The 23,464-nt window shown below is 38.7% G+C and overlaps 1 protein-coding gene across 5 annotated transcripts in view; it reads left to right on the top strand.

Moving 5' to 3' along the window:
* Positions 1-363: 363 nt before the first annotated feature.
* Positions 364-23,464, top strand: part of SNX14 (sorting nexin 14) — a 72,653-nt gene continuing 49,552 nt past the window's right edge. For 3 of the 5 annotated variants that reach the window (XM_070496196.1, XM_070496194.1, XM_070496195.1), the window contains exons 1-4: positions 367-677; positions 21,562-21,682; positions 22,842-22,918; positions 23,000-23,078. In XM_070496196.1, coding sequence (XP_070352297.1) covers positions 478-677; positions 21,562-21,682; positions 22,842-22,918; positions 23,000-23,078 — 477 coding nt within the window. In that variant the 5' untranslated portion in view covers positions 367-477. Of the gene's footprint in view, positions 678-957; positions 1,088-21,561; positions 21,683-22,841; positions 22,919-22,999; positions 23,079-23,464 lie in introns of those variants that run through there. The other 2 variants (XM_070496192.1, XM_070496197.1) reach the window with 2 other exon arrangements.

The following is a 23,464-nucleotide window of genomic DNA, read 5'->3' as shown; positions in this document are numbered from 1 at the left end:
GGCGCGACCACGCTCGATTCCCCCGCGGGCTCGCGTCCCAAAGACTACACTCCCCAGCGGGCCCCGCGAGGTCGGCGTGTCGCGCAAGCAGGGTGGGGCGGCTGCAGGGCACTACAGCTTCTCCTGTGCTCGGGCACAACCTTCTCTCTCCCTTCTGCAATACAGGTGGTCACTCGCTTTGCAGCTTCCCCCCGATTTCCGAAAAATGTCCGTTGCCAGTAGAATTCAGCCCCCGCTGAGAGGCCGGCGCAAGGATCTAGCCGGCAGAACGAACAGTTGGACGCAAGCGGCCTCGCGCGGGGTGATGACCTAGAGCACGTCGTGCGGCCGTTCTCCTGGCCGGCGGGGGGCGGTGGCCACGCACGCGCGGCGGGGCCTTGGGCGGGGCCTTAGGCGACTTCACCCGCCGGACTGTCAGCCGTTCGGTGGCTGTGCTGAGCAGCCGCCGGGCCGGCGAGGTGGAGGCGCGGGAGGTCGATGGGGGTCGCCTCGACCTCGGCCTCAGTCTGTAGCGCAGCTTCAGCCACGGCGGCGGAGATGGTGCCCTCGGTGCGGACGATTCGGGAGAAGCTGAAGCAGTGGCTGCGGCTGGACGTGGGACGCGAGATCTGCCGTCAGTACCCGCTGTTCTGTTTCCTGCTGCTCTGCCTCAGCGCCGCCTCCCTGCTTCTCAACAGGTAACGCCGCGGCGCGGGGCGGCCGGGCGGCGGGCCGCTTCCCCTCGGAGCTGCGGACACGGGCAGTCTTGTCCCTGTGTGCAGGCCGCCGGGGCTGCGCCTTTGAGGAGCTTGGGGCCAGCGGCGAGGCCTCCGGGAAGGGCGGCCTGAGGGCCGGGCCGAGTGCCGCGCCCGGAAGTGCGGGCGAGGGCAGGGTCCAAGTGCCCCCGTTCCTAAGCTAAGGCCTCGTCTCCTAAGCCTCTGGACCCGATTCTTACCTTCTTTTCATCCACTTCTTAAGACTGGTCCTCCATCATCGATGTTGTTCACGAGAATGAAATCGTACGTCCGGCCTGATTTGAAACTGTACAGGGGAGGTCCGGCCAGCTGACGCAGGAGGGGTCACGGGCCTGTCGCAGCCACGGTTTTAGGTGGGCTCTCCTCGCTCTCTGCACACGCCCACCCCCCTTACAGCCGAAGCTTTCCTCGCTCTCAACACACACACACACACACACAGACACCCACACCCACAGACACCCACATCCCTTACAGCTGAAGCTTTCCTCGTAGTGTTGTTGGTTGAAACGGACAGTGGTAAGGATTTGTTGAAACGAAGTCAGAAGCAAAATAGTACCTGTCTCAGCGTCTCTAGAATATTCCTAAAGGGAAAAACCGAAAATTAAAATGGGTAAATTCACTTGACGTTTTGAAATCGGAAGGTTCTGCCCCTGGAATAGGCTTGTAGATTTCCTTCATTTTGCTGTTTCTAGGAATGGTAATTCTAGAAATGGGAAGTAGAGGAGAACAACTTCAAGATTATTTCCAGATTTGCTTTTGGTAGAAAGACGTCTGAGACGCTTCTCAGCGACAGCATGTGCATGATGTTTTCTCTTGATGTTTTGAACATGCAGCCATCCTTACTCTTTATCTTGAGGTAGTTGACCCCCAAGGATAGGAAGGGGGAAGCATTCGCAAGAAATTGCCTAACTTAATTTTGCTCTAAGGTGACCATTTCCTGTGACTGTGTTGAAGTTGCGTTTCTTCCCTAGCCACTTTGCTTGCCTGTTATTTGATTCTGGGTTTATATAATAGTAGGTTTAAATAGCGAGTGATATTTTACTGGAAAACGTGCTTTGATTGTGATAGTAAGATATTCGATTGTAGGAGTGTGGAAGAACGGAATCCTCAACAGAGTGGAAACTAATTACTATGTACTTACTTGCTTTCTGTCATCTGGATCGTATTCCAAGCTAGACTAATAGGTTTAGTATGAAAGACATGTGAACTTTATACGATTATTAAGTTTTGTCCAGAAATTCTTAGTCATCTCCTTTGGGAGCCAGGTCAGTTTAGGTCTCCAAGGTAGGACAACCATGTAGGAGCAGGTTGAACTACATTTCTGAGGTCTCCTACTTAATCATAGCATCTAGTGCTCTGTGTTGTTAAGAAGGCATAGGATACCATCTGATCTGTACCCTGTATCTCTGTCTGTGTCGTGCAAAGAAAGAAGGAACTAACACATAAATGTTCTCTCTGATTGGTTGGGTTTATGAGTGAAGTTGTTTTTGTATACATTTTTTGGCATTTTCCATTTGTTAGTGTTGTAATCAGCGAAAGTGATTTTAAACATCATAGAACTGTCTTGAATAAAAGCGTGGTTAGGTACCCTTTCTCCAGGAAAAAGCTTTTGCAAGGTGCAGAACAGTATATATAGTGTGCTTTTCAGTGTATTGCGTGATTTTTAAAGAATTTTGCACATATATTCACCTGCCCATACAAACATATGCATGCTTATGTATGCTTAGACTGTCTCTGGAAGATTGTTATACAAGAAGAAGTGGTCCTTTCTGGGAGGGGGGAGTACTAGGTACATCTATTCAGAAATTAAAAAAAAATTATATATATAAAATATAGAAAACATTTGGGGCATAACAACGGAAGTAGAAGAGAAGATATGCTCTGTATATGCTTTCGATAAATGATTTCTACACAGGCAATTCACCAGTTAATTTTTAGAAGTAACTTTAAAAGAAATTTTCAGTTTGAAGTCTCCTCTGGTTATTATGAAGATTTGAAACTTTCCCTGAGTATGGTTAAACTTAGAATAATACCCTTTTTTGAAATTAATTTTTGTCTTATAGTCTTGGAACTTCAACTCCTAAAGATCTTTCAAGGTGTTATTTAGCATATAAATTTTTCTTTCAGTATGAATTAAGGTTATGAATCTTATCTGTGGAAAGATAAAAGGATATGACCTTTGGACCAATGTAAGTGATTTGTGGAAGAGTAGAGTAACATGCTTTGTATATTTCAAATTATTTATGATTTCACCTTTACAGCTTTACAGTATTGTTAGGCTAAACTAGGAGCATAGATATACAGATTTATTTGCCAATCATAGTGCTGAGTATTTGAGTGCTACAGTAAAGAATTAAAAAAAAATTATTTTATTGAGGTCATAATAATTTATAACGTCAAATTTCAGCTGTACGTTATTATTTGTCAGTCACCATATATATGTGCTCCTTAACCCCTTATGCCCACCCCCAACCTCCCTTCCCCTCTGGTAACCACCAGTCTGTTCTCTTTGTTCATGTGTTTGTTAATCTACCACGTATGCAGTGTCTTTTGTTCTCTATCTGGCTTATTTTGCTTAACGTAGTACCCTCAAGGTCCATCCATGTTGTTGCAAATGGGACGATTTTGTCTTTTTTTATGGCTAAGTAATAATCCATTTTGTGTGTGTGTATATATATATATATATATATATATATATATATATATATATATACAAGACAAATTCTTTATCCATTTGCTTCCACTTCTTGGCTGTTGTGAATAATGCTGCAAGGAACACAGGGGTGCCTAAGTCTCTTTGAATTCTTGATTGCAAGTTTTTTGGATAAATGCCCAGTAGACGGATAGCTGAGTCGTATGGGATTTCTATTTTTAATTTTTTGAAAAATGTCCATGTTGTTTTCCATACCGGCTGCACCAGTTTGCATTCCCACCAGCAGTGTATGAGGCTTCCTTTTTCTCCACAACCTCTCGAATATTTGTTATTTTTTGTCTTGGTAATTATAGCCATTCAACAGGTTTAAGGTGATATCTCATTGTAGTTTTGATTTGCATTTCCCTAATGATTAGTGATGTTGAACATCATTTTGTGTGCCTGTTGGCCATCTGTATTTTTTCTTTGGAGAAATGTCTGTTTATATTCTCTGGCCATTTTTTGATCAGGTCATTTTGTTGTTGTTGAGTTGTGTGAGTTCATTATATGTTTGGAGATTAACCCCTTGTTGGATATGTGATTTGCAAATATTTTCTCCCAGTTGGTGGGTTGTCTTTTTGTTTGTTCCTGACTTCCTTTGCCTTGCAGAAGCTCTTTAGTCTGATGAAGTCCCATGTGTTTATTTTTGCTTTTGTTTCTCTTGCCTGAGTAGACACAGTATTCGAAAAGATGTTTCTAAGGCTGATATCAAAGAGTGTACTGCCTATATTTTCTTCTAGGAGTTTTATGGTTTCATCTCTTACCTCAAATCTTTAATCCATTTTAACTTAATTTCTGTGTATGGTGAAAGATAATGGTATATTTTCATTCTTTTGCTTGTGGCTGTGCAGTTTTCCCAAGACCATTTATTGAAGAGACTTTCCTTTCTCCATTGTATGTTGTTGGCTCCTTTGTTGAAGATTAGCTGTCTGTAGATATGTGGTTATATTTCTGGACTTTCACTTCTGTTCCATTGTTCTCTGTGTCTATTTTTGTACCAGTACCATGCTGTTTCGATTACTATAGCTTTGTAGTATATTTTGAAGTCAGGGATTGTGATGCCTCCAGCTTTGTTCTTTTTTCTCAGGATTTCTTTAGCTATTTGTGGTCTTTTGTTGCCCCATATGAATTTTGGGATTCTTTGTTCTATTTCCATGAAGAATATCACTGGGATTCTGATTGGGATTGCATTGAATTTGTAGATTGCTTTAGGTAGTATGGACATTTTAACTATGTTTATTCTTCCAATCCATGTGCATGGAATATCTTTCCATTTATGTCATCATTGATTCCTTTCAATAATGTCTCATTTTCGTTGTATAGCTCTTTCACCTCCTTGGTTAAATTTATTACTAGATATTTTATTCTTTCTGTTGTAATTGTAAATGGGATTGTATTGTTTTTTTTTTTAAAGATTTTATTTTTCCTTTTTCTCCCCAAAGCCCCCCCAGTACATAGTTGTGTATTTTTAGTTGTGGGTCCTTCTGGCTTTGGCATGTGGGGATGCCAGCTCACCATGGCTTGATGAGCAGTGCCATGTCTGCACCCAGGTTCCAAACTAGTGAAACCCTGGGTTGCCGAAGTGGAGTGTGCGAACTTAACCACTCAGCCACCGGGCCGGCCCTGGGATTGTATTCTTGACTTCTCTTTCTGCTAGTTTGTTATTAGTGTATAGAGATGCATCTTATTTTTGTAAGTTGATTTTGTATCCTGCAACTTTGCTGTGGTTGTTGATTAATAGTTTTCTGATGGATTCTTTAGGGTTTTCTATATATAGACTCTTGTTGTCTGCAAGTAGCAAGAGTTTCCTTCCTTTCTGGCCAGTTTGGATACCTTTTAATGTTTTTCTTACCTGATTGCTCTGGCCCAAACCTCCAGTACTATGCTGAATAGGAGTAGTGAGAGTGGGCACCCTTGTCTTCTTCCTGTTCTCAAAGGGATAGCTTTCAGTTTTCCCTGTTGAGAATGATGTTGGCTCTGGGGTTGTCGTATATGACCTTTGTTATGTTAAGCTTCTTTCCTTCTATACCCATTTTATTGAGAGTTTTTATCATAAATGGCTGTGCATCTTGTCAAATGCTTTCCATGTATTGAGATGTGGTTTTTATTCCTCATTTTGTTAATGTGGTATATCACATGGATTGATTTGCGGATGTTGAACCTACTCTGTGTCCCTGGAATATATCCCAGTCAATTGTGATATATAATCCTTTTAATGTATTGCTGTATTCAGTTTGCCAATATCTTATTGAGGATTTTTGCATCTATGTTCATCAGCGATATTGGCCTGTAATTTTCCTTCTTTTTGTTATCCTTTTCTGGCTTTGGGATCAGGGGGATGTTGGCCTCATAGAGTGAGTTAGGAAGTGCTCTCTCTTCTTCAGCTTTTTGGAATAGTTTCAGAAGGATAGGTATTGAGTCTTCTTTGAATGTTGGTAGAATTCTCCTGAGAAGCCATCTGGTCTTGAACTTTTATTTTTTGGAACATTTTTAATTACTGTTTCAATCTCTTTATTTGTAATTGGTCTATTCAGATTCCCTATTTCTTCTTGATTCAGTTTTGAGAGGTTATATGAGTCTAAGAATTTATCCATTTCTTCTAGATTATCCAATTTGTTGGCATATAGTTTTTTTATAGTATTCTCTTATAATCCTTTGTATTTCTGTGGTATCTGTTGTAATTTCTCCTCTTTTGTTTCTAATTTTATTTATTTGAGCCTTCTCTCTTTTTTCTTAGTGAGTCTGGCTAAGGGTTTGTCAATTTTATCTTTCTAAAGAACTACCTCTTTGTTTCGTTCATCCTTTCTACTGTTTTTTTGGTTTCTATTTCATTTATTTCTGCTCTAATTCTTATTATTTCCCTCCTTCTGCTGACTTTGGGCTTGCTTTGTTCTTGTTTTTCTAGTTCTCTTAGGTGTAGTTTAAGATTAGTTAGTTGAGATTTTTCTTGTTAAAGTGTGTCAGTATTGCTTTGAATTTCCCTCTTAGGAACACTTTTGCTGCAACCCATATGAGTTGGTATGGTGTATTTTCTTTTGTTTCCAGATATTTTTTGATTTCTCTTTTAATTTCTTCATTGATCCATTGGTTGTTTGGTAGGATGTTGTTTAGTCTCCAAATATTTGTCATTTTCCCAGCTTTTTTCATAGTTGATTTCTAGTTTTAGCGTTATGGTTGGAAAAGATGCTTGATATAGTTTCAATCTTAAACTTACTGAGGCTTGTCTTTTTTCCCAACATATGGTCTGTCTTTGAAACTGTTCCACGTGTACTTGACATGAATGTGTATTCTGCTGATTTGGGATGGAGTGTTCTTTATATATCTATTAAATCTATCTGGGATATTTTTTCATTTAATGCCACTGTTTCGTTGTTGACTTTCTGTCTGAATAATCTATCCATTGATGTACGTGGGGTGTTGAGGTCCCCTACTATAATTGTGTTGCTGTTAATTTGTCCTTTTAGGTCTGTAAATAATTTTCTTTATGTACTTTGGTGCTCCTGTGTTAGGTACATATATATTTATAAATGTTATGTCTTCTTGGTGCAGTGTCCCTTTTATCATTATGTACTACTACTCTTTGTCTCTCATTGCCTTTTTTATCTTGAAGTGTACTTTGTCAGTATGGCAGAACCTGCTTTCTTTTGTTTGCTGTTTGCTTGGAGTATCCTCTTCCATCCCTTTTCTCAGCCTCAGTTTGTCTTTAGAACTGAGATGTGTTTCCTGGAGGCAGATTGTTGGCTCTTGTTTTTTAATCCCTCTAACCACTCAGTGTCTTTTGATTGGATAATTCAATCCATTTACATTTAGAGTGATTACTGATATGTGAGGGCTTAAAACTGCTACTTCATCACTTGTTTTCCAGTTGTTCTGTGTTTTCCTTGTTTCTGATCCTGTGTATTTCTGACTGCAAGTTCAGTTTGGTGTTTCTCTATGATGTTTTTCTCAGTTTTCTGTTTATCATTTGTGTCTGTTCTGATTTTTTGTTTAATGGTTACTGTGAGGTTTGTATAAAATATCTCATTGATGACATAGTCCATCTTCTGATAGCCTTTTATTTCTTTAGTCTAAGCAAGTTCCATCCCTTTCCTCTTCCCTGTCTAAGTTATTGTTGTCACAACTTATTGCATTTTGTGTTGTGAGTTTGTGATTAAAGTGATTATAGTAGCTTATGATGCTTTCCTTCTCTTTATGTGTAATGTCATAATTAAGTGTTTGCTAACCTGTTCTGATAGAGAGCTGCAGTTTTCTGATTTTGTCTATTTATCTCCTTGCTCAAGGCTTTGTAAACCCTTTCTTTTTCTTTTCAGGTATGAGGGCCTTCTTGATCATTTCTCGTAGCAGGGGAGTCTCATGGCCATGAACTCCCTCAGCTTTTGTTTATCTGGGAAAATTTTTATTTCTCCAGGGTATCTGAGTGATCATTTCACTGGATAGAGTATTGGCTGAAAGTTTTTGTCTTTTTGAATTTTGAATATATCATTCCACTGTCTCCTAGCCTGCAAAGTTTTTGCTGAGAAATCCACTGAAAGCCTGATAGGGGTTCCTTTGTAGGTTATTTTCTTTTGCCTTCTTTCCCTTAATATTTTTTCTCTGTCATTGACTTTTGCCAGTTTTGCTAATATATGCCTTGGAGAAAGTCTTTTTACATTGATATAGTTAGGAGTTCTATTAGCTTCATTTACATGTAATTCCAGCTCCTTCCCCGAGTTTGGGAAGTTCTCAGCTATTATTTCTTTGAAGAAGTTGTCTGCTCCTTTCTCCCTCTCTTCTTTCTCTGGAATACCTGTAATCCTTATGTTGCATTTCCTAATCGAGTCAGATATTTCTTGGAGAATTTCTTCATTTCTTTTTAGTCTTAGTTCTCTCTCCTTCACCATCTACAACATGTCTCTATTTCTCTTCTCTCAATTACTGATTCTACCCTCCATAATATCAGACCTATTTTTTAAGGACTCTATATTTTCTTTGTCTTATTCATTGTGTTTTTCATCTCCAGTATTTCTCATTGGTTTTTTAGAGTTTCACTTTCTTTTGTGAAGAATCCCTCTGTTCATTAATTTTATTCCTGAGATCATTAACCTGTCTGAGATGTCTGTTGTGTTGTGTGAATGTCCTTTCTTGGTTTATGAATGTCCTTCTCATTGTATCTTAGCAGGGAGAGACTGTGGGAAGGGCTCATTCCACCATGATGCTGACGTCACTCCACAATAAGGACTATTTTAAGTTGATCCTAATAATAATAATGGTAGTAGTAGTAATAGCTAACACTTTGTGAGTGCTTTGTTTGGCCTAGGTATTGTGTTAAGAATTTCTATTTATTATTGACATACTTTAGTGTTGTGGTTGAAGGTTTTGAACCTGAAGCTTGACTGCAAGAGTTTGATTCTGACTCCTCTAAACCGGTTATGTGATTTTGGATAAGTGATCTAAGTTTTTTTTCTTTTTTGATAAGGAAGATTGGCCCTGAGCTAATGTCTGTTGCTGGTCTTCTCTTCCTCTTTTTGCTTGAGGAAGATTGTCAGTGAGCTAACATCTGTGCCAGTCTTCCTCTAGTTTATATGTGGGACACCACCACAGCATGGCTTGATGAGTGGTGTGTAGGTCTGTGCCCAGGATCTGAACTTGCGAACCCTGGGCTGCCATAGTGGAGTGCACAAACTTAAGCACTACCACTAGGTTGGCTCCTAACTTTTATCTGTTACAGTTCTCTCCATCACCTGTAAAATAGAGATAATACTAGTACATACTTTGTATGGTTATTCTCTTTCTTTTTTTTTTTTAAAGATTTCATTTTTCCTTTTTCTCCCCACATCCCCCTGGTACATAGTTGTATATTTTAGTTGTGGGTCCTTCTAGTTGTGGCATGTGGGGTGCCACCTCAACGTGGTCTGACAAGCGGTGCCATCTCCCCGCCCAAGATCTGAACTGGTGAAACCATGGGCTGCCGCAGTGGAGCGCACGAACTTAACCACTCGGCCATGGGGCCGGCCCCTGTATGATTATTTTCATAATTAAGTGGCTTAATATGTGGAGAGTATTTAGAATGGTGCTCATCACACAATGTGCTCTTATTAAATGTTACCAGTTGTTTTGTCTCATTTATCCTTACAACACTAAGATAGTTAACCGTTATTAGCCTGTTGTGGTGTTTTTTGAGAAATAACTTATTGAAAAGTGCATAACACATCATTGTATATTTCTGAATTTTTGAATATGGCTTCCCATGTAACCACCACCTACATCAAGATATAAAACATTTCTAGCACCCCAAGAAGCCTTCTTGTCAATAACCTTCTCAGTCACCATATATCACTTTTGCTTGTTTTTGAATTTCATGTATAGAAATGGAGTCATGTGATCCTCTTGTATCTGGTTTCTTTTAACTCTGCTTTTGAGATTTATCCATATTGTTGCATATATCAGTAGTTCATTCTGTTTCGTTAATGTGTAGTGTTCCATTGGGAATATACCACACTGTCCATTCATTCTACTATAGAAGAGCATTTGAGCTGTTTTTAGTTTTTGGCTGTTATGCATAATACTGCTGTGAATGTCCTTATATATATTTCTTTTGATACACATATGTACTTACTTCTTTTGGTATATGCCCATGAATGGAAATGCTCAGTCATAACATATGCATTTGTTTAGCTTGAGAAGATACTGCCAGTTTTCCTAAGTGGTTATACCAATTTATACTCCTGCCAAAAATCTTTGACAGTTCTGTCTAATCTTGTCTGTTGGTTTAATTTTGCCATTTTAGTGAGTGGATACCAGTAGCTCATTGTAGTTCTAATTTACAATTCCTTGATGGTTATTAACTCCGTTTTACAAATCAGCAAACTGAATCTAAGAGTTGTTAAATAACTTGCTCTCAGGCTCATAGATAGTAAGTAGCAGAATGGGATTCTAATGCAGGTCATTCTGATTCAGAAGGCCAAGCTTTGAACAATGACATTAAAAAGACTTTATTCAGAATAATACTGATTACTGATAACTTTCTGAATAACATTGATTCACATAAATTGTAAACAAATCAAAATATATGAATATTTGAAAACATGCTGCTAAGACCAACGTGTAAGAACATACTGCTTATGTTTTATTCTAGAAGTTTCATGGTTTCAGGTCTTACATTCAAGTCTTTAAACCATTTTGAGTTAATTTTTGTGTAAGGTGTAAGATAATGACCTTTCATTATTTTGCATGTGGCTTTCCAGTTTTCCCAGCACCGTTTATTGAAGAGACTTTCTCCATTGTAGGTCTTGGCTGTCATGTCAAAAATTACCTGTTCATAGATGTATGAGTTTACTTATTGGCTCTCGATCCTTTGCATTGATCTGTGTGTCTGTTTTTCTGCCAATACTATGCTGTTTTGATTACTGTAGCTTTGTAGTACATTTTGAAATCAGGGATTGTGATGCCTCCAGCTTTGTTCTTTTCTCTCAGTATTCCTTTGGCTATTTGGCATCTTTTTTTGTTCCATATAAATTTTAGGGTTCTTTGTTCTATTTCTTTGAAAAATATCGTTGAAAGTTTGATAGGGATTACATTGAATCTGTAGATTTCCTTAGGAAGTGTGGACATTTTTACTATGTTAATTCTTCCAATACAAGAGTGTGGAATATCTTTCTATTTCTTTGTGTAATCTTCAATTTCTTTCAACAGTGTTTTATAGTTTTCAAGTACAAGTCTTTTATCTCTTTGGTTAAATATATTCCTAGATAAATTATTCTTTTTGTTGGAATTGTAAATGAGATTGTGTTCTTATCTCTTTCTTCTACTTTGTTAGTGTATAGAAATGCCACTGATTTTTCTATGTTGATTTTATATCCTTCAACTTTACCAGATTCATTTACTGTTTCCACAAATTTTTTGGTGGGTTCCTTATGGTTTTCTCTATGTAAAATGATGTCATCTGCAAATGGTGACAGTTTCACTTCTTCCTTTCCAGTTTGGATCCCTTTTATCTGTTTTGCTTGCCTGTTTGCTCTGGGTAGGACGTCCAGTACTATGTCAAATAAGAGTGGTGAAAGTGGGCATCCTTGTCTGATTCCTGTTCTTAGAGGGATAGCTTTCAATTTTTCCCCATTGAGTGTGATATTTGTTGTGGATTTGTCATATATGGCCTGTATTATGTTGAGATATTTTCCTCCATATCCATTTTATTCAGAGTTTTTATCATAAATGGATTAGATATCTTGTCAGATGCTTTCTCTGCATTGAGATGATCTTGTAATTTTTATTCTTTATTTTATTAATGTGGTGTATCATGTTGATTGATTTGTGGATGTTGAACCATCCCTGCATTCCTGGAATAAATTGCGCTTGATCATGGTGTATGATCTTTTCAGTGTATTACTGTATTTGATTTGTTAGTATTTTGGTGAGAGTTTTTGCATTGATGTTGATCAGTGATTCTGGCTTGTAATTTTCTTTTTTTGTGTTGTCCTTATCTGCTTTTCGTATCAGAGTAATGTTGGCCTCATAGAATGAGGTCAGAAGCTTCCTTTCATCTTCATTGGATGAGTTTGAGAAGGATAAGTTTATGTCTTTGAATGTTTGATAGAATACTGAGAAGCCATCTGGTGCTGCACTTTTATTTTTGGAGGTTTTGATCCCTGTTTTGATCTCCTTCCTGGTGATTGGTCTATTCAAATTCTCTATTTCTTCTTGATTCAGTTTTGGAAGGTTGTATGATTCTAGGAATTGATCCATGACTTGTAGATTATTCAGTTTGTTGGCATATGGCTTTTTGTAGTATCCTCCTGTAATCTTTTGTAATCCTGAGGTATCTGTTGTAATTTACCCTCTTTCATTTCTGACTTAATTTATTTGAGCCTTCTCTCTTTTTTTCTTGGTGAGTCTAGCTAAAGGTTTGTCAATTTTGTTTATTCAAATAACCAGCTCTGTTTCATTGGTTTTTTCCTTTTGTTTTCTTAGTCTCTATTTCATTTATTTTTGCTCTAATTTTTATTATTTCCTTCCTTCTACTGATTTTGGGCTTTGTTCTTCTTTTTCTAGTTCCTTTAGGTACACTGTTAGATTATTTGAGAATTTTCTTGTTTGTTCAGGTAGGCCATTAATGCTATAGACTTTCCTCTTAGAACCACTTTTGCTGTTTCCCATCAATTTCAGCATGTGGTATTTTCGTTTTCATTTGTCTCCAGGCATTTTTTGATTTCTCATTTGATTTTTTCATTGACCCACTTGTTCAGTAGCATTTTGTTTACTCTCCACATATTTGTTGCTTTTCTGATTTTCTTTCTGTAGTTGATTTCTAGTTTCATACTGTTGTGGTCAGAAAAGATGCTTGGTATTATTTCAGTCTTCTTAATTTATTGACATGTGTTATGGCCTAATATGTGATCAATCCTGGAGAATGTTCCATGTACATTTGAAAAGAATGTGTATTCTGTGGTTTTTGGATCAAATGGTCTGTAAATATATACAGAAATCCATCTAGTCTAATCTGTCATTTAAGGCCAGTATTTCCTTTTTGATCTTATGTTTGGATGATCTAGCCCTCGAGGTAAGTGGACTGTTAAATTCCCCCAGTGTCGTTGTGTTATCGTCTATTTCTCCTTTTATTTCTGTTAGTAATTGCTTTACATATTTAGGTGTTCCTATGTTGGGTGTATAGATATTTACAAGAGTTATATTCTCTTGTTGGATTGTTCCCTTTTCATTATGTAGTGCCCTTCTTTGTCTCTTAGAGTTTTTAATTTAGTTTATTTTTTATTTTTCCTTTTTCTCCCAAAGTCCCCTGGTACATAGTTGTGTATTTTTAGTTGTGGGTCCTTCTAGTTGTGGCATGTGGGATGCCACCTCAGCATGGCTTGATGAGTGCTGCCATGTCTGTGCCCAGGATTCGAACTGGTGAAACCCTGGGCCGCTGAAGCAGAGCATGTGAACTTACCCACTCGGCCACGGGGATGGCCCCGTAGAGTTTTTGTTTTAAAGTCTGTTTTGTCTGATATAAGTGTTGCTACCCCAGCTTTCTTTTTATTGCCATTTGCATGGAGTATCTTTTTCTGTCCCTTCACTTTCAGTTTGTGAGCGTTTTTAGGTCTGAAGTTTGTCTCTTGGATGCAGCATATAGATGGGTCTTGCTCTTTTAGCCATCAGCCACCCTATGTCTTTTGACTGGAGCATTTAGTCCATTGACATTTAAAGTAGCTTTTGATAATAATGTACTTATTCCCATTTTGTTACATTTTTTCTGGATCTTTTAGTAGTTCTTTTCTGTTCCTGTCTTCTTCTCTTACTCTCTTCTGTTGTGGCTTGATGGCCTTTTTTAGTGTTATGTTTGGGTTCCTTTCTCTTACTTTTTTTGTGTACTTATTATATGTTTCTGTTTTCTTATTACCATGAGGTTCAAATACAATAAACTATGTATGTAGCAATCAAATTGATGATCTCTTTAGTTTGACCTCTTGCTAAAAGCTCTACTCGTTTACTCCCCTGCTCCCACATCTTATGTTTTTGGTATTACATTTAACCTCTTTTTTGTGTGTGCGTATCTGTTACCCTCTTATCATGGAAATAGGTGATTTTAATACTTTTGTCTTTTGACCATATTACTTTCATAGGTGGCTGATCTGCCAACTTTACTATGTATTTGCCTTTACCAATCATTTTATTGTTTTTTATTTTGGTAATAATTTTCTTATTCCTGTTTGTAGTCTCTCTTTTTCCACTTAAATAAGTCCCTTTAGTGTTTCTTGTAAGGCTGGTTTCTTGGTGATAAACTCCTTTGGTTTTTGCTTGTCTGGGAAACTCTTTCTCTCTCTTTCCATTCTGAATGATAAACTTACTGGGTAGAGTGTTCTTGGCTGTAGGTTTTGTCCTTTCAGCACTTTAAGTATATTGTGCTGCTCCCTTTTAACCTCTAAGGTTTCTGCTGAGAAGTCAGCTGGTAGCCTTGTGAGGTTTCTTTCATATGTAGCCTGTTGCTTTTCTCTTGGAGCTTTTTGGATTCTCTGTTTATGTTTAGTCCTTGACATTTTAATTATAATGTATCTTGTGGGTCTCTTTGGGTTCATCTTGTTTGGTACTCTCTGCTTCCTGTACCTGGATGTCTGTTTCCTTCCTTAGGTTAGGAAAATTTTAAGCTGTTATTTCTTCAAATAAATTCTCTGCCCCTTTGTCTCTCTCTTCTTTTGGGACTCCTATAATATGGATGTTAGTGTGCTTGATGTCCCATTGGTTTCTCAGGTTGTCCTTGTTCTTTTTAATTCTTTTGTATTTTTTTCTGTTCAGTTTGGGTGATTTCCCCTAGTTTTTTGTCCAGCTTTCTGATCTGTTCTTCTGTATCATCTGCTCTACTATTGATTTCCTCTAATGAATTTTTCAATTCATTATTATATTCTTCAGTTCTGATTTTTTTTTTAATATTTTCCTACTCTTCGTTGAAGTTCTCACTGAGTCTATACGTTCTTCTCCCAATATCAGTGAGCATCACTTTGACTGTTACTTTGTATTCTTTACCAGGTAGATTGTCTCTGTTTCGTTTAGTTCTTTTTTGTAAGGATTTGTCCTGTTTCCTTATTTGGCACATATTTCTTTGTCTCCTCATTTTGCCTCTTTCTTGGTGCTTATATCTATGTATTCAGAAGGATATATATTGGGAGGCTGCGTCTCCCAATCTTGGGGAAGTGGCCTTATGTAAGAGATGCCTTATGAGGCCAACCAGTGTGCTTCCCTCTCATCACCAGATCCACATATTCCAGGAGGATCCCCTGTGTGGGATATGTGTGTCCTTTTGTTATGGTATGGCTGCTCTTGCTGCAGGTGCATGGGGTGGCTAGGCTGTCCCCCTGGCTGGCTTGTTGTAATGCTCAGGTGTGTGCAACTACTATGGTCCCTTCAGTCACTTTATCGGCAGCAGGAGCCCCAGGACATTTGGCTGCAGGGTCTGATAGTACATTACTGCTGCAGTTTTTCTGTTAAGTGACTAGGTCCCCAGCATGGCTGGTTGCTAGACTTAGGAGCTTACAGTTGCTGTAGGCCTCTGGCCTGCAAGGCTATGTCAGCTCTCTAAGTAGTGCAGATGGGTGGGGCTGGCCACAGGTGTGGCAGCACTCAATTGTTTCAGGGGTTGGAAGGTGGGGCTGATCCCCTCTGTGTCTGTTTGAGAAGCATAAGTCTGCTGCAGCTGACAAGCCCCTCTGCCCACATGCCCAAACAACCCCTCAACACAGTCCTGCCCTGTGCACATGCCCTGCCCACTGTTGCAGACCCACACAACCCGTCAACACAGTCCTGTCCCATATACATGCCCTGCCCACTGATGTGGACCCGCTTGGTCCACTGCAGAGGCTGCACACACTCCACCAGTGCAGGCCTGCCCCTTGAACATGCTTTGCCCCACAGAAGCGGATCCACTCCTTCCACTGCAGAGGTCCTCAGTTGCCTGAGGACTTGAGATTGGGTGGGGCCAGTCCCTAGTGTGGCTGCCTGCCCTAGCTTATCTAGATTAAATCAGTGCTTTAGTGGGTGGGGCAAACTCCTGTGCCAACAGGCCAGGGGAAGAACTCCAATGGCATCTGCCACTGTCTGTGTCAGCACACCTGTACTAGGTCATAATATTGGGTGCTGCCACTGTCTCACCCCCTGGGGAGGTGGTCCCAGTGGCTTCCTGCCTTCCTAAGGTGCTCCTGGAGGCTATCAAGTGAGTTTCTTTCCACCAAAGGACTGTGCACCTTTCTTTCTGGTGATTTTGTCTTCCTTTCTAAAATGGGTCAATTTGTGTCTAGGCCCTTTAAGAGCAGGGTTTTCTTTCTTTTATGTTCAGTAGTTTTTCTGGGGGTATTCCCTGCTGTATTTAATAGCCAGCAGAGCCAGATATTATGACACTTGTCTCAGTTGTACTGAGTTCAAAATCTGCTTATTATGGCAAAGCTCTCCCACTCTGATCCCCTGATCCTCCAGGGAAAGCTTCATACCTTAAGATTGCTCCCAACTGTGAAGTGCTTGGATAGAATGTGGCTTTTTCCTCTCCAGAAAGGAACGTCTGCCTCTTCTACCTTAGTTAGCACTGTCCCTTGTTGTGGGGGTTATTTTTATCCAGTTTCTGATTCTCTTTCACGGCTAATTTTTCCAAGGGTAGTTGTAAATTTGTTGTGTCTGTGGGAGGAGGTGAGTCTTCCCACCATCTTCCCAGCAGTCCTCTTTTTTTCCTTACATAACCACAACACCGTTTCATGTTAAAAGAAATGCACAAAACTAATTTCTTAACATCATTAAGTTATCTATTCAGTCTTCAGATTTCCTTTTTATGTGTTTGGATTTGCTGTTTTCCCCCCAACTTTCTGAATGCTTAGTTTGTTGGTTTTCAGCATTTCTCTGTCTCTGGTTAGCACACGGTTTCTCAACCTCAGCACCATTGATAATTTGGGTCAGATAATTCTTTGTTGTTGGGGACTGTCCTGCACATTGTAGGGTATTTAGCAGCAGCCTTGGCCTCTAGCTACTTGATGTCAGTAGTGTACTCCCCACTTCCCCCTCCCCACAGTTGTGACAATCAAAAATGTCTCCATATACTGCCAGATGTCCCCTGGGGGGCCAAAGCACCCTTGGTTGAGGACCATAGGGTTAATGCATTTAAAGCTATAGATTTCCTTCTTAAATAATGCCTTAGTTATTGCTTGCCTTAATTGTAGCTCACACATATTGCATGTAGTGTTTATTGTCATTAAGTCTAAGTACAGGTCTACAATTCCTAATCTGTAATTCTGAAATCAAAAAGCTTTGAAGAAGTAACTTTTTCCCTAAGTTTAGCACTAGTTGTGTTTGATGATGGAACCTGACCTGAACAGACATGAGACTATTACAGTATTTATTTCTGACATTTATTTCTTATTGTTGATATGTTTTTCTGCAGATATATTAATATCTGATTGAGTACTGCATCAGACCTCATTGGGGGAATTAAGTTATATATGAAATATGTACTATGTAAATAGTCTAGAATCCTAAGAATTCTGAGTTCTGGGTCATAGCTGTCTGGCTCAGAATGATTTTTGGTAAGTGGCTGTGGACAAAAGTTTCATAATTTCCTCTGTGAGTACCTCTATAACCTGACATAAGGTTTTTTTAAAGCTTGATGTCAAGTATGCTGTTTGGGTTAGAATGAAGCTTTGTATAAAGGAATGGGAAGAAATAAGGGTAGAAAGGTGAATTGGGGCCAGTTTGAAAGGGACCATAAAGATTTAAGGGGTTTGTATTTCATTCTGCAGGCAACATTAAGCTATAGTTTTTTGAGTGGGTGGTAACCATATTTGTGTTTTAAGTGCTGAGTGAGAGCGTTTAATAATAGGTATGCAGTGGATGTCTCTTTTAAGTATAGATTTGCCTTGAGAGCCTGGAGACCAGGCAGTTTCATCTGGTTGGGTGGCTCAGCCTTTGTCTCACAGCTTTTGTACGTACTTGGTCACTGTCTGTAATGTGTAAGCACCTCTAATCAACCATCTTCACCTCTTCTTACTGCTTGGTGCTATATTCCCCAATTCTGAACTCCCAGGTCTTCATAGTACCTTATGTAACCGTTTCTATTCCATGCTGCTTGTGGGAAATTGTCCCTAGTCAGAGAATTGGGTTGGGAACTCTCTTGTGTACTTTCCTTCTCTTAAAGATTACAGTCCTGTACTGCCTGTTGTCCATGCCTGGAAACAGTTGTTGGCTGGGTTTTGTGCAGTTTTATAGTTGTTTATGGTGGAAAGGAAAGTCTGGTACCAGTTATTCTGTCAAGAAAGCAGAGTCTCTTATTCCTTTGAAACATGTGCCATCTATCTGTTTTCTCATTGATAATGATCTTCAGGTCATTTGTAGTCATTTATAGAAGACTTTGGCTCTGGCTTATAGGCTTTATGTCCTTTTAAATTCTCCCATCATACTAGGTCACTTCAGTGCTTGTAAAAGTACTATCAAATATTGTAGTCTTTGTCGGGCTGACTCCTCCCCAGTCTCCCAGTTGGATCATCATATGGTGGCTCTTGTTGTCACCAGACAGTGGTCTACCTCTGAAATCTTAAAAATCAAGTATCCCACTTGCTGACCAGTGTCTGCTTCTCTCAGTCAGTCAGTCACACTGCACCTGCTTCTTGACTTCTCAGCCTCCTGAATCCTCTGCTTTCTTCCTATCCGTTGTCCCTCTTCTGTTGTCTCTTACTTTCCTATGCAGTTTAGAGTCAGTCTAGCTTAGATTCCATGGTCCATTGCTTCAACCACTCTGTTGTCAGTATACTTAACTCCTTTCCCTTCTCTTCCGCTCACCTGACAAAATCCAAATCTTGGATCACTGATGCTGCTTGCTTTTTTAATGTTTATATCCTCGTTACTGAATGCTGCTAGAGAAAATCCCACACCTGTAAATTTAACTCTTCAGCCTCAGTACTGCCCAGCAGTTCCCCAGGATACCCTTCTCTTTACTTCTCCCCAGCTGCTGTTTCAGAACTTCCCCAATCTTCTAGAACTTCTGATCATTCCAACTTTGACCTTTACTCTCAGAATCTCCTGTTTCACTTAAAAGCCATCATATGGCTTTAGATTTTTGCTACCGAATCTACAGGTGTAGCTGCATTCTCATCCATCTATTCTTCCTCACCGGTATTGGGCAGGAGTTATCTCTTCTTTTTATAACTATTTCTTCTGTTTAGGCTCTGAATCTCAACTACTAGCTTCTCTAGGACGTTATTCACTCATTTATCTCTTCTCTCCTACCTTTCTCTCTCATCTCTTTCTCTCCTTTCAACATTTAGATGTGATCAGGTTTTACTAAACACCTTCCCTCCTTGTTCATCTCCAGCTCTTTTTCCTTTAAAGAGAGAATTATCCACATTTACCAATCCCACTTCCTAACTCCCATCTCACTCTTCATCAGTCCATTACAGTCCTTTATCATTCTACTGAAATTGGTTTTGCCTAGTTTATCAGTGCCTCTTTTCTTGCTAAAACAAATGGACACTTTTCAGTCTGTATCTTTCTTTATTTTACAAATATTTGATCATGTTATCTGCTTCATCCCTGTTGAAATGTTTTCTTCTTTTTACCTTGACAGCCTTTATGACTTGACTGTTGTTTTTTTCCCCACTTCTAGTTACTAGATTGCTTTATAGATTTCTGTTGCTCTGCTTATTTCTTAAATGTATTATGCTGCCTTGTTTTTTCACTCTGCAGCTTCTCCCTGGGTCATGTCATTTATTCCCATGACTTCAGTGATCTTTAATGCCGATAATTCTCAAACCTTTGTCCTTAGCCCATATTCTCTGGAGAGATTAATCTACACAATATTTAGCTGCTTATGGAACATTTCTGGTTGACATATCTTAAGATACCTGAAATTTAGCATGTCCGAAGATAACTGATTTCTTACCTCTCCCTTCTGCTGACATTTAAGCAACTACTTAATCCTCTTAATTCTTCCTCCTAGACAGTTGCAAAACAATCAGCTTTTTATCTCTAGGCGTCTTCCCCAGTACAGGCCATCCCTTGACTCTCCTGGATTACTTCAGTAGCTTTCTAGTTAGCCTGAATGTTTCCAGTTTAGGCCATTCTTCATGTTGCAGCCAGAGTGGTCTACTGATTATACAATCTAATGATGCTACTGTCTTTCATAAAACTCTTAAAAATTCTTTTGGTGAAGAAGATTGGCCCTGAGTAACATCTGTTGCCAGTCTTCCTCTTTTTCTTTCCCTCCCCAAAGCCCCAGTACATAGTTATATATCCTAGTTGTAGGTCATTCTAGTTCTTCTATATAGGATGCTGCCACAGCATGGCTTGATGAGCATTGTGTAAGTCTGCACCCAGATCCGAACTGGCAAACCCTGGGCCGCTGAAACAGAGCATGCAAACTTAACCATTTGGTTACAGGGCTGGCCCCTGAAACTCTTAAAAATTCTTAAAATCTTAAAACTCTTCATTGTCTCCTCGGAATTACTCAGAACTCTTGATGGTGGATGACAGAAACTCACCTTACACTAGGTTGGGCAAAGAGGGGAATCGTCGGAAGGTTATGTAACTGCAGAAAGAACTGGGTTGTAGCTGGGCCTCAGAGGCACGTAGAACCATGATTTGGAATGCTGTCAATACTTTCTTCACCTCCCTTTTTCTCCTTCTCTCTGTGGACTGGCTGCATTCTCTTCTCACTGCATAGTGATTTGTGGACTGAAGAGCCAGCACCAAAGTTTGTACTTTATGCAGTTACTCACAGTTAATAAAGGTCATGTGATAATTGGAACTTGAACTGTGCTTTGGGAGGGCTGGTGTTTCACAAAATCATGGCAACTGAAACTTGTGCTAGCAGAACTGTGCAATGTGAGGACTGCCTGTGAGATACCTTAACATCTGGCTTCTGTTTGTTTGTTTTTAGATTCATCTCAAGGCCACTTCTTCCTTGGAACTATGCTCAGATCTTAGCCCATGTAGTTCTCTAAAGTTTGAATCCCCCTACCTCCTCCCCAGTTCCTCATTCCTCTATCGTCTTCTGTTGGTTTTCTCCTACACACTCTTTGAGTTTTCCCATAGATGTTGCTTTCTGTGAAAAAAGCGTTTCTGTCCTTTGAAATTTGGGTTCTGTATTCTGCTTGAGGTATTCCCGTATCATGTGTGCTTTCTCTGTTGTAATATAGAACACATGATCACACTGTATTGCCCTCATTTACTTACTTGTTACACCTACCAGACAGTGTTTTCCATGCAAATAGAGACCATGGCAGTGCTGTTCCTTATTGTATCCCCCTAGCCTTGTACTGTGTGGCACAAAATAGGCACTCAGTAAATTTTTTTTTTGGTTTAATAAAAAATGATCAGAATTTTGGTAAGGTATGAATACTACAATATCATTAGAAGATATTCTGGAAGAATGTAGTGTAGGGTAGTTAACATAGCAACTTAGGTTCCAAATTATGAAATATTGAGAATTTATACTTCCTTATACTTTCAGTGAAATACACATTTGATAGCATACATTCTGTGATTCCTTTACTTAAATACATTATAGAAAATCATGACTGGAGAAATTGCTTCAGTCTGATATAGTAGTTGCGTAATAAATATTTGTTAAATCAATGAAGGGACAACTTAGTGTTACACTTTTTGTGGTTCTAATGATTATTTTTATTTATTTCTAAGGTATCTCCATGTTTTAATGATTTTCTGGTCATTTGTTGCTGGAGCTGTAACATTCTACTGCTCATTAGGACCTGATTCTCTCTTACCAAATATATTCTTCACAATAAAATACAAACCCAAGGTAAAATTTATGTGTTCTTATTTTTAAGAGTCAGTATGTATGATCCTATGTGGTTTGATCTTATTATTGAAAGCACGTTGAAGCAGTCAGGTTTAAAAAATCCATCTGCTATTATTTAGTGTTGGAAGACAGAATGTTTTCAAAGAAATTTACATATGTATATTTTTAAGGTATATAGTTCTCCTAGGAGGGGCTATAAAAAGAAAATACAAAATTCTCAGAAAGATGGGATCCACAATTTTAGTGTTTCCTCTAACTTTGTATTAACTATGAGGACAATAAATTAAAACAGAGGTTCCCAAAGTTGACTGTACAGTAGAATCACCTGGGAAATCCTTAAAAATAGAGATTTTGATTGAATAGTTCTGGATTAGGGCTTTGTAATCAGTACTCGTTGAAAGCTTTCCAAGTGATTCTGAGGCACAGACACAATTAGGGAAATCTGGGTTAAATTATCTAACCCTTTTAATTAACTAAGTGTTTATTTGTTCCATAGAAACAGAGAAATAACTAGGTAGTTTGCTTAACAAAGAAAATTTGTATTTCTGAAATTTGATAAAGGTGGTGGTATATTGAATCTGTCTCTGATAGGCAAAGTCTGTAGTGTGTAGATCAGGATTTAGTGGGATATCTTGAAGTCTTACTTGATAATTCTTCGAGTTGATATAGTCCATCGTTTGTTGGTTTGTTGGTATTTCTACTTAGAGGGAAAACAGCTGAAAGTGGTGCCTCCTATTTGGTCAGGAAGCTTACTGTTTATCACATATCTCCTCCCTCACTGAATTCAAGGTTTTGGAGAAATAGAAAATAGGTGTTTTTCTGATCCTTTTGCAGTAGAGTATCATTTTCAAATATAGATTGAAATTTTTTTTATAAGTGAGCATAACAATTGACTTTAATTTTAATTTTGGAACTTTGACTTAGGTATTGTCAGGCATTTCATCAGGTATTTTTTCTCTGTTGATTGGCAGTTTAGTAAGTGGTATTTATTACTAAGAATGGTTTCAGTGTTAAAGCAGACAATAATAAAAAAAAAAAGTCCTCTGAATTAATACATTGATTAACAAGCTTTTGAAAAGTTGGTTCTCTTTAGTAAAGATATTTAAAGACAAATCCCTCCCCCTCCGCATTTCCTTTTTTTTTTTTTTTTTTTTTTTAGCAATTAGGACTTCAAGAATTATTTCCTCAAGGTCGTAGCTGTGCTGTTTGTGGTAAAGTGAAATGTAAACGACATAGGTAAGTTAAACATTTTTTATTTGTTCATCCTTCTAATTACATTTTGGATTTCAAGCAATTTAATTGTATGATATTCTTCAGGCCTGCCTTGCTACTTGAAAACTACCAGCCATGGATAGACCTTAAAATTTCCTCGAAGGTTGATGCATCTCTCTCAGAGGTAACTGATTTAATTAATATTGCATAATATATCCAAGCAGAAAATATTAAATACCTATGTAAAATTTAATCATGGAGCATCTTAATATATGCCACCTAATCAGTTCTTGACTAGGTAGTTGATTATTATGAAATATGCAACTTAAATGGTAGGTTAGAAATGTTTTGGATCCCATGTCTGATTTAAATGGACATTTTAGCCAAAGAAAGCACTGTTTTACCCAGTTATTGCTGAACTCTTATAAAAATTGTCATTTTATGATAAGGCTGTAGAAATAATCATTTTGTAATTCTAGAAGGAGACTGAGCGTCAAAGAGCAAATGTATATCTTACCGCAGTTTTGACACTGACTGAAAGGTAGAGCAGAGAATGGGATACTTTTCACT

The sequence above is a fragment of the Equus asinus genome, chromosome 24 (assembly GCF_041296235.1).
Source record: "Equus asinus isolate D_3611 breed Donkey chromosome 24, EquAss-T2T_v2, whole genome shotgun sequence".
NCBI classification, from domain to species: domain Eukaryota; kingdom Metazoa; phylum Chordata; class Mammalia; order Perissodactyla; family Equidae; genus Equus; species Equus asinus.
The sequence above is the reverse complement of the archived record's forward strand: the minus strand, read 5'-3'. Positions and strand labels throughout refer to the sequence as shown.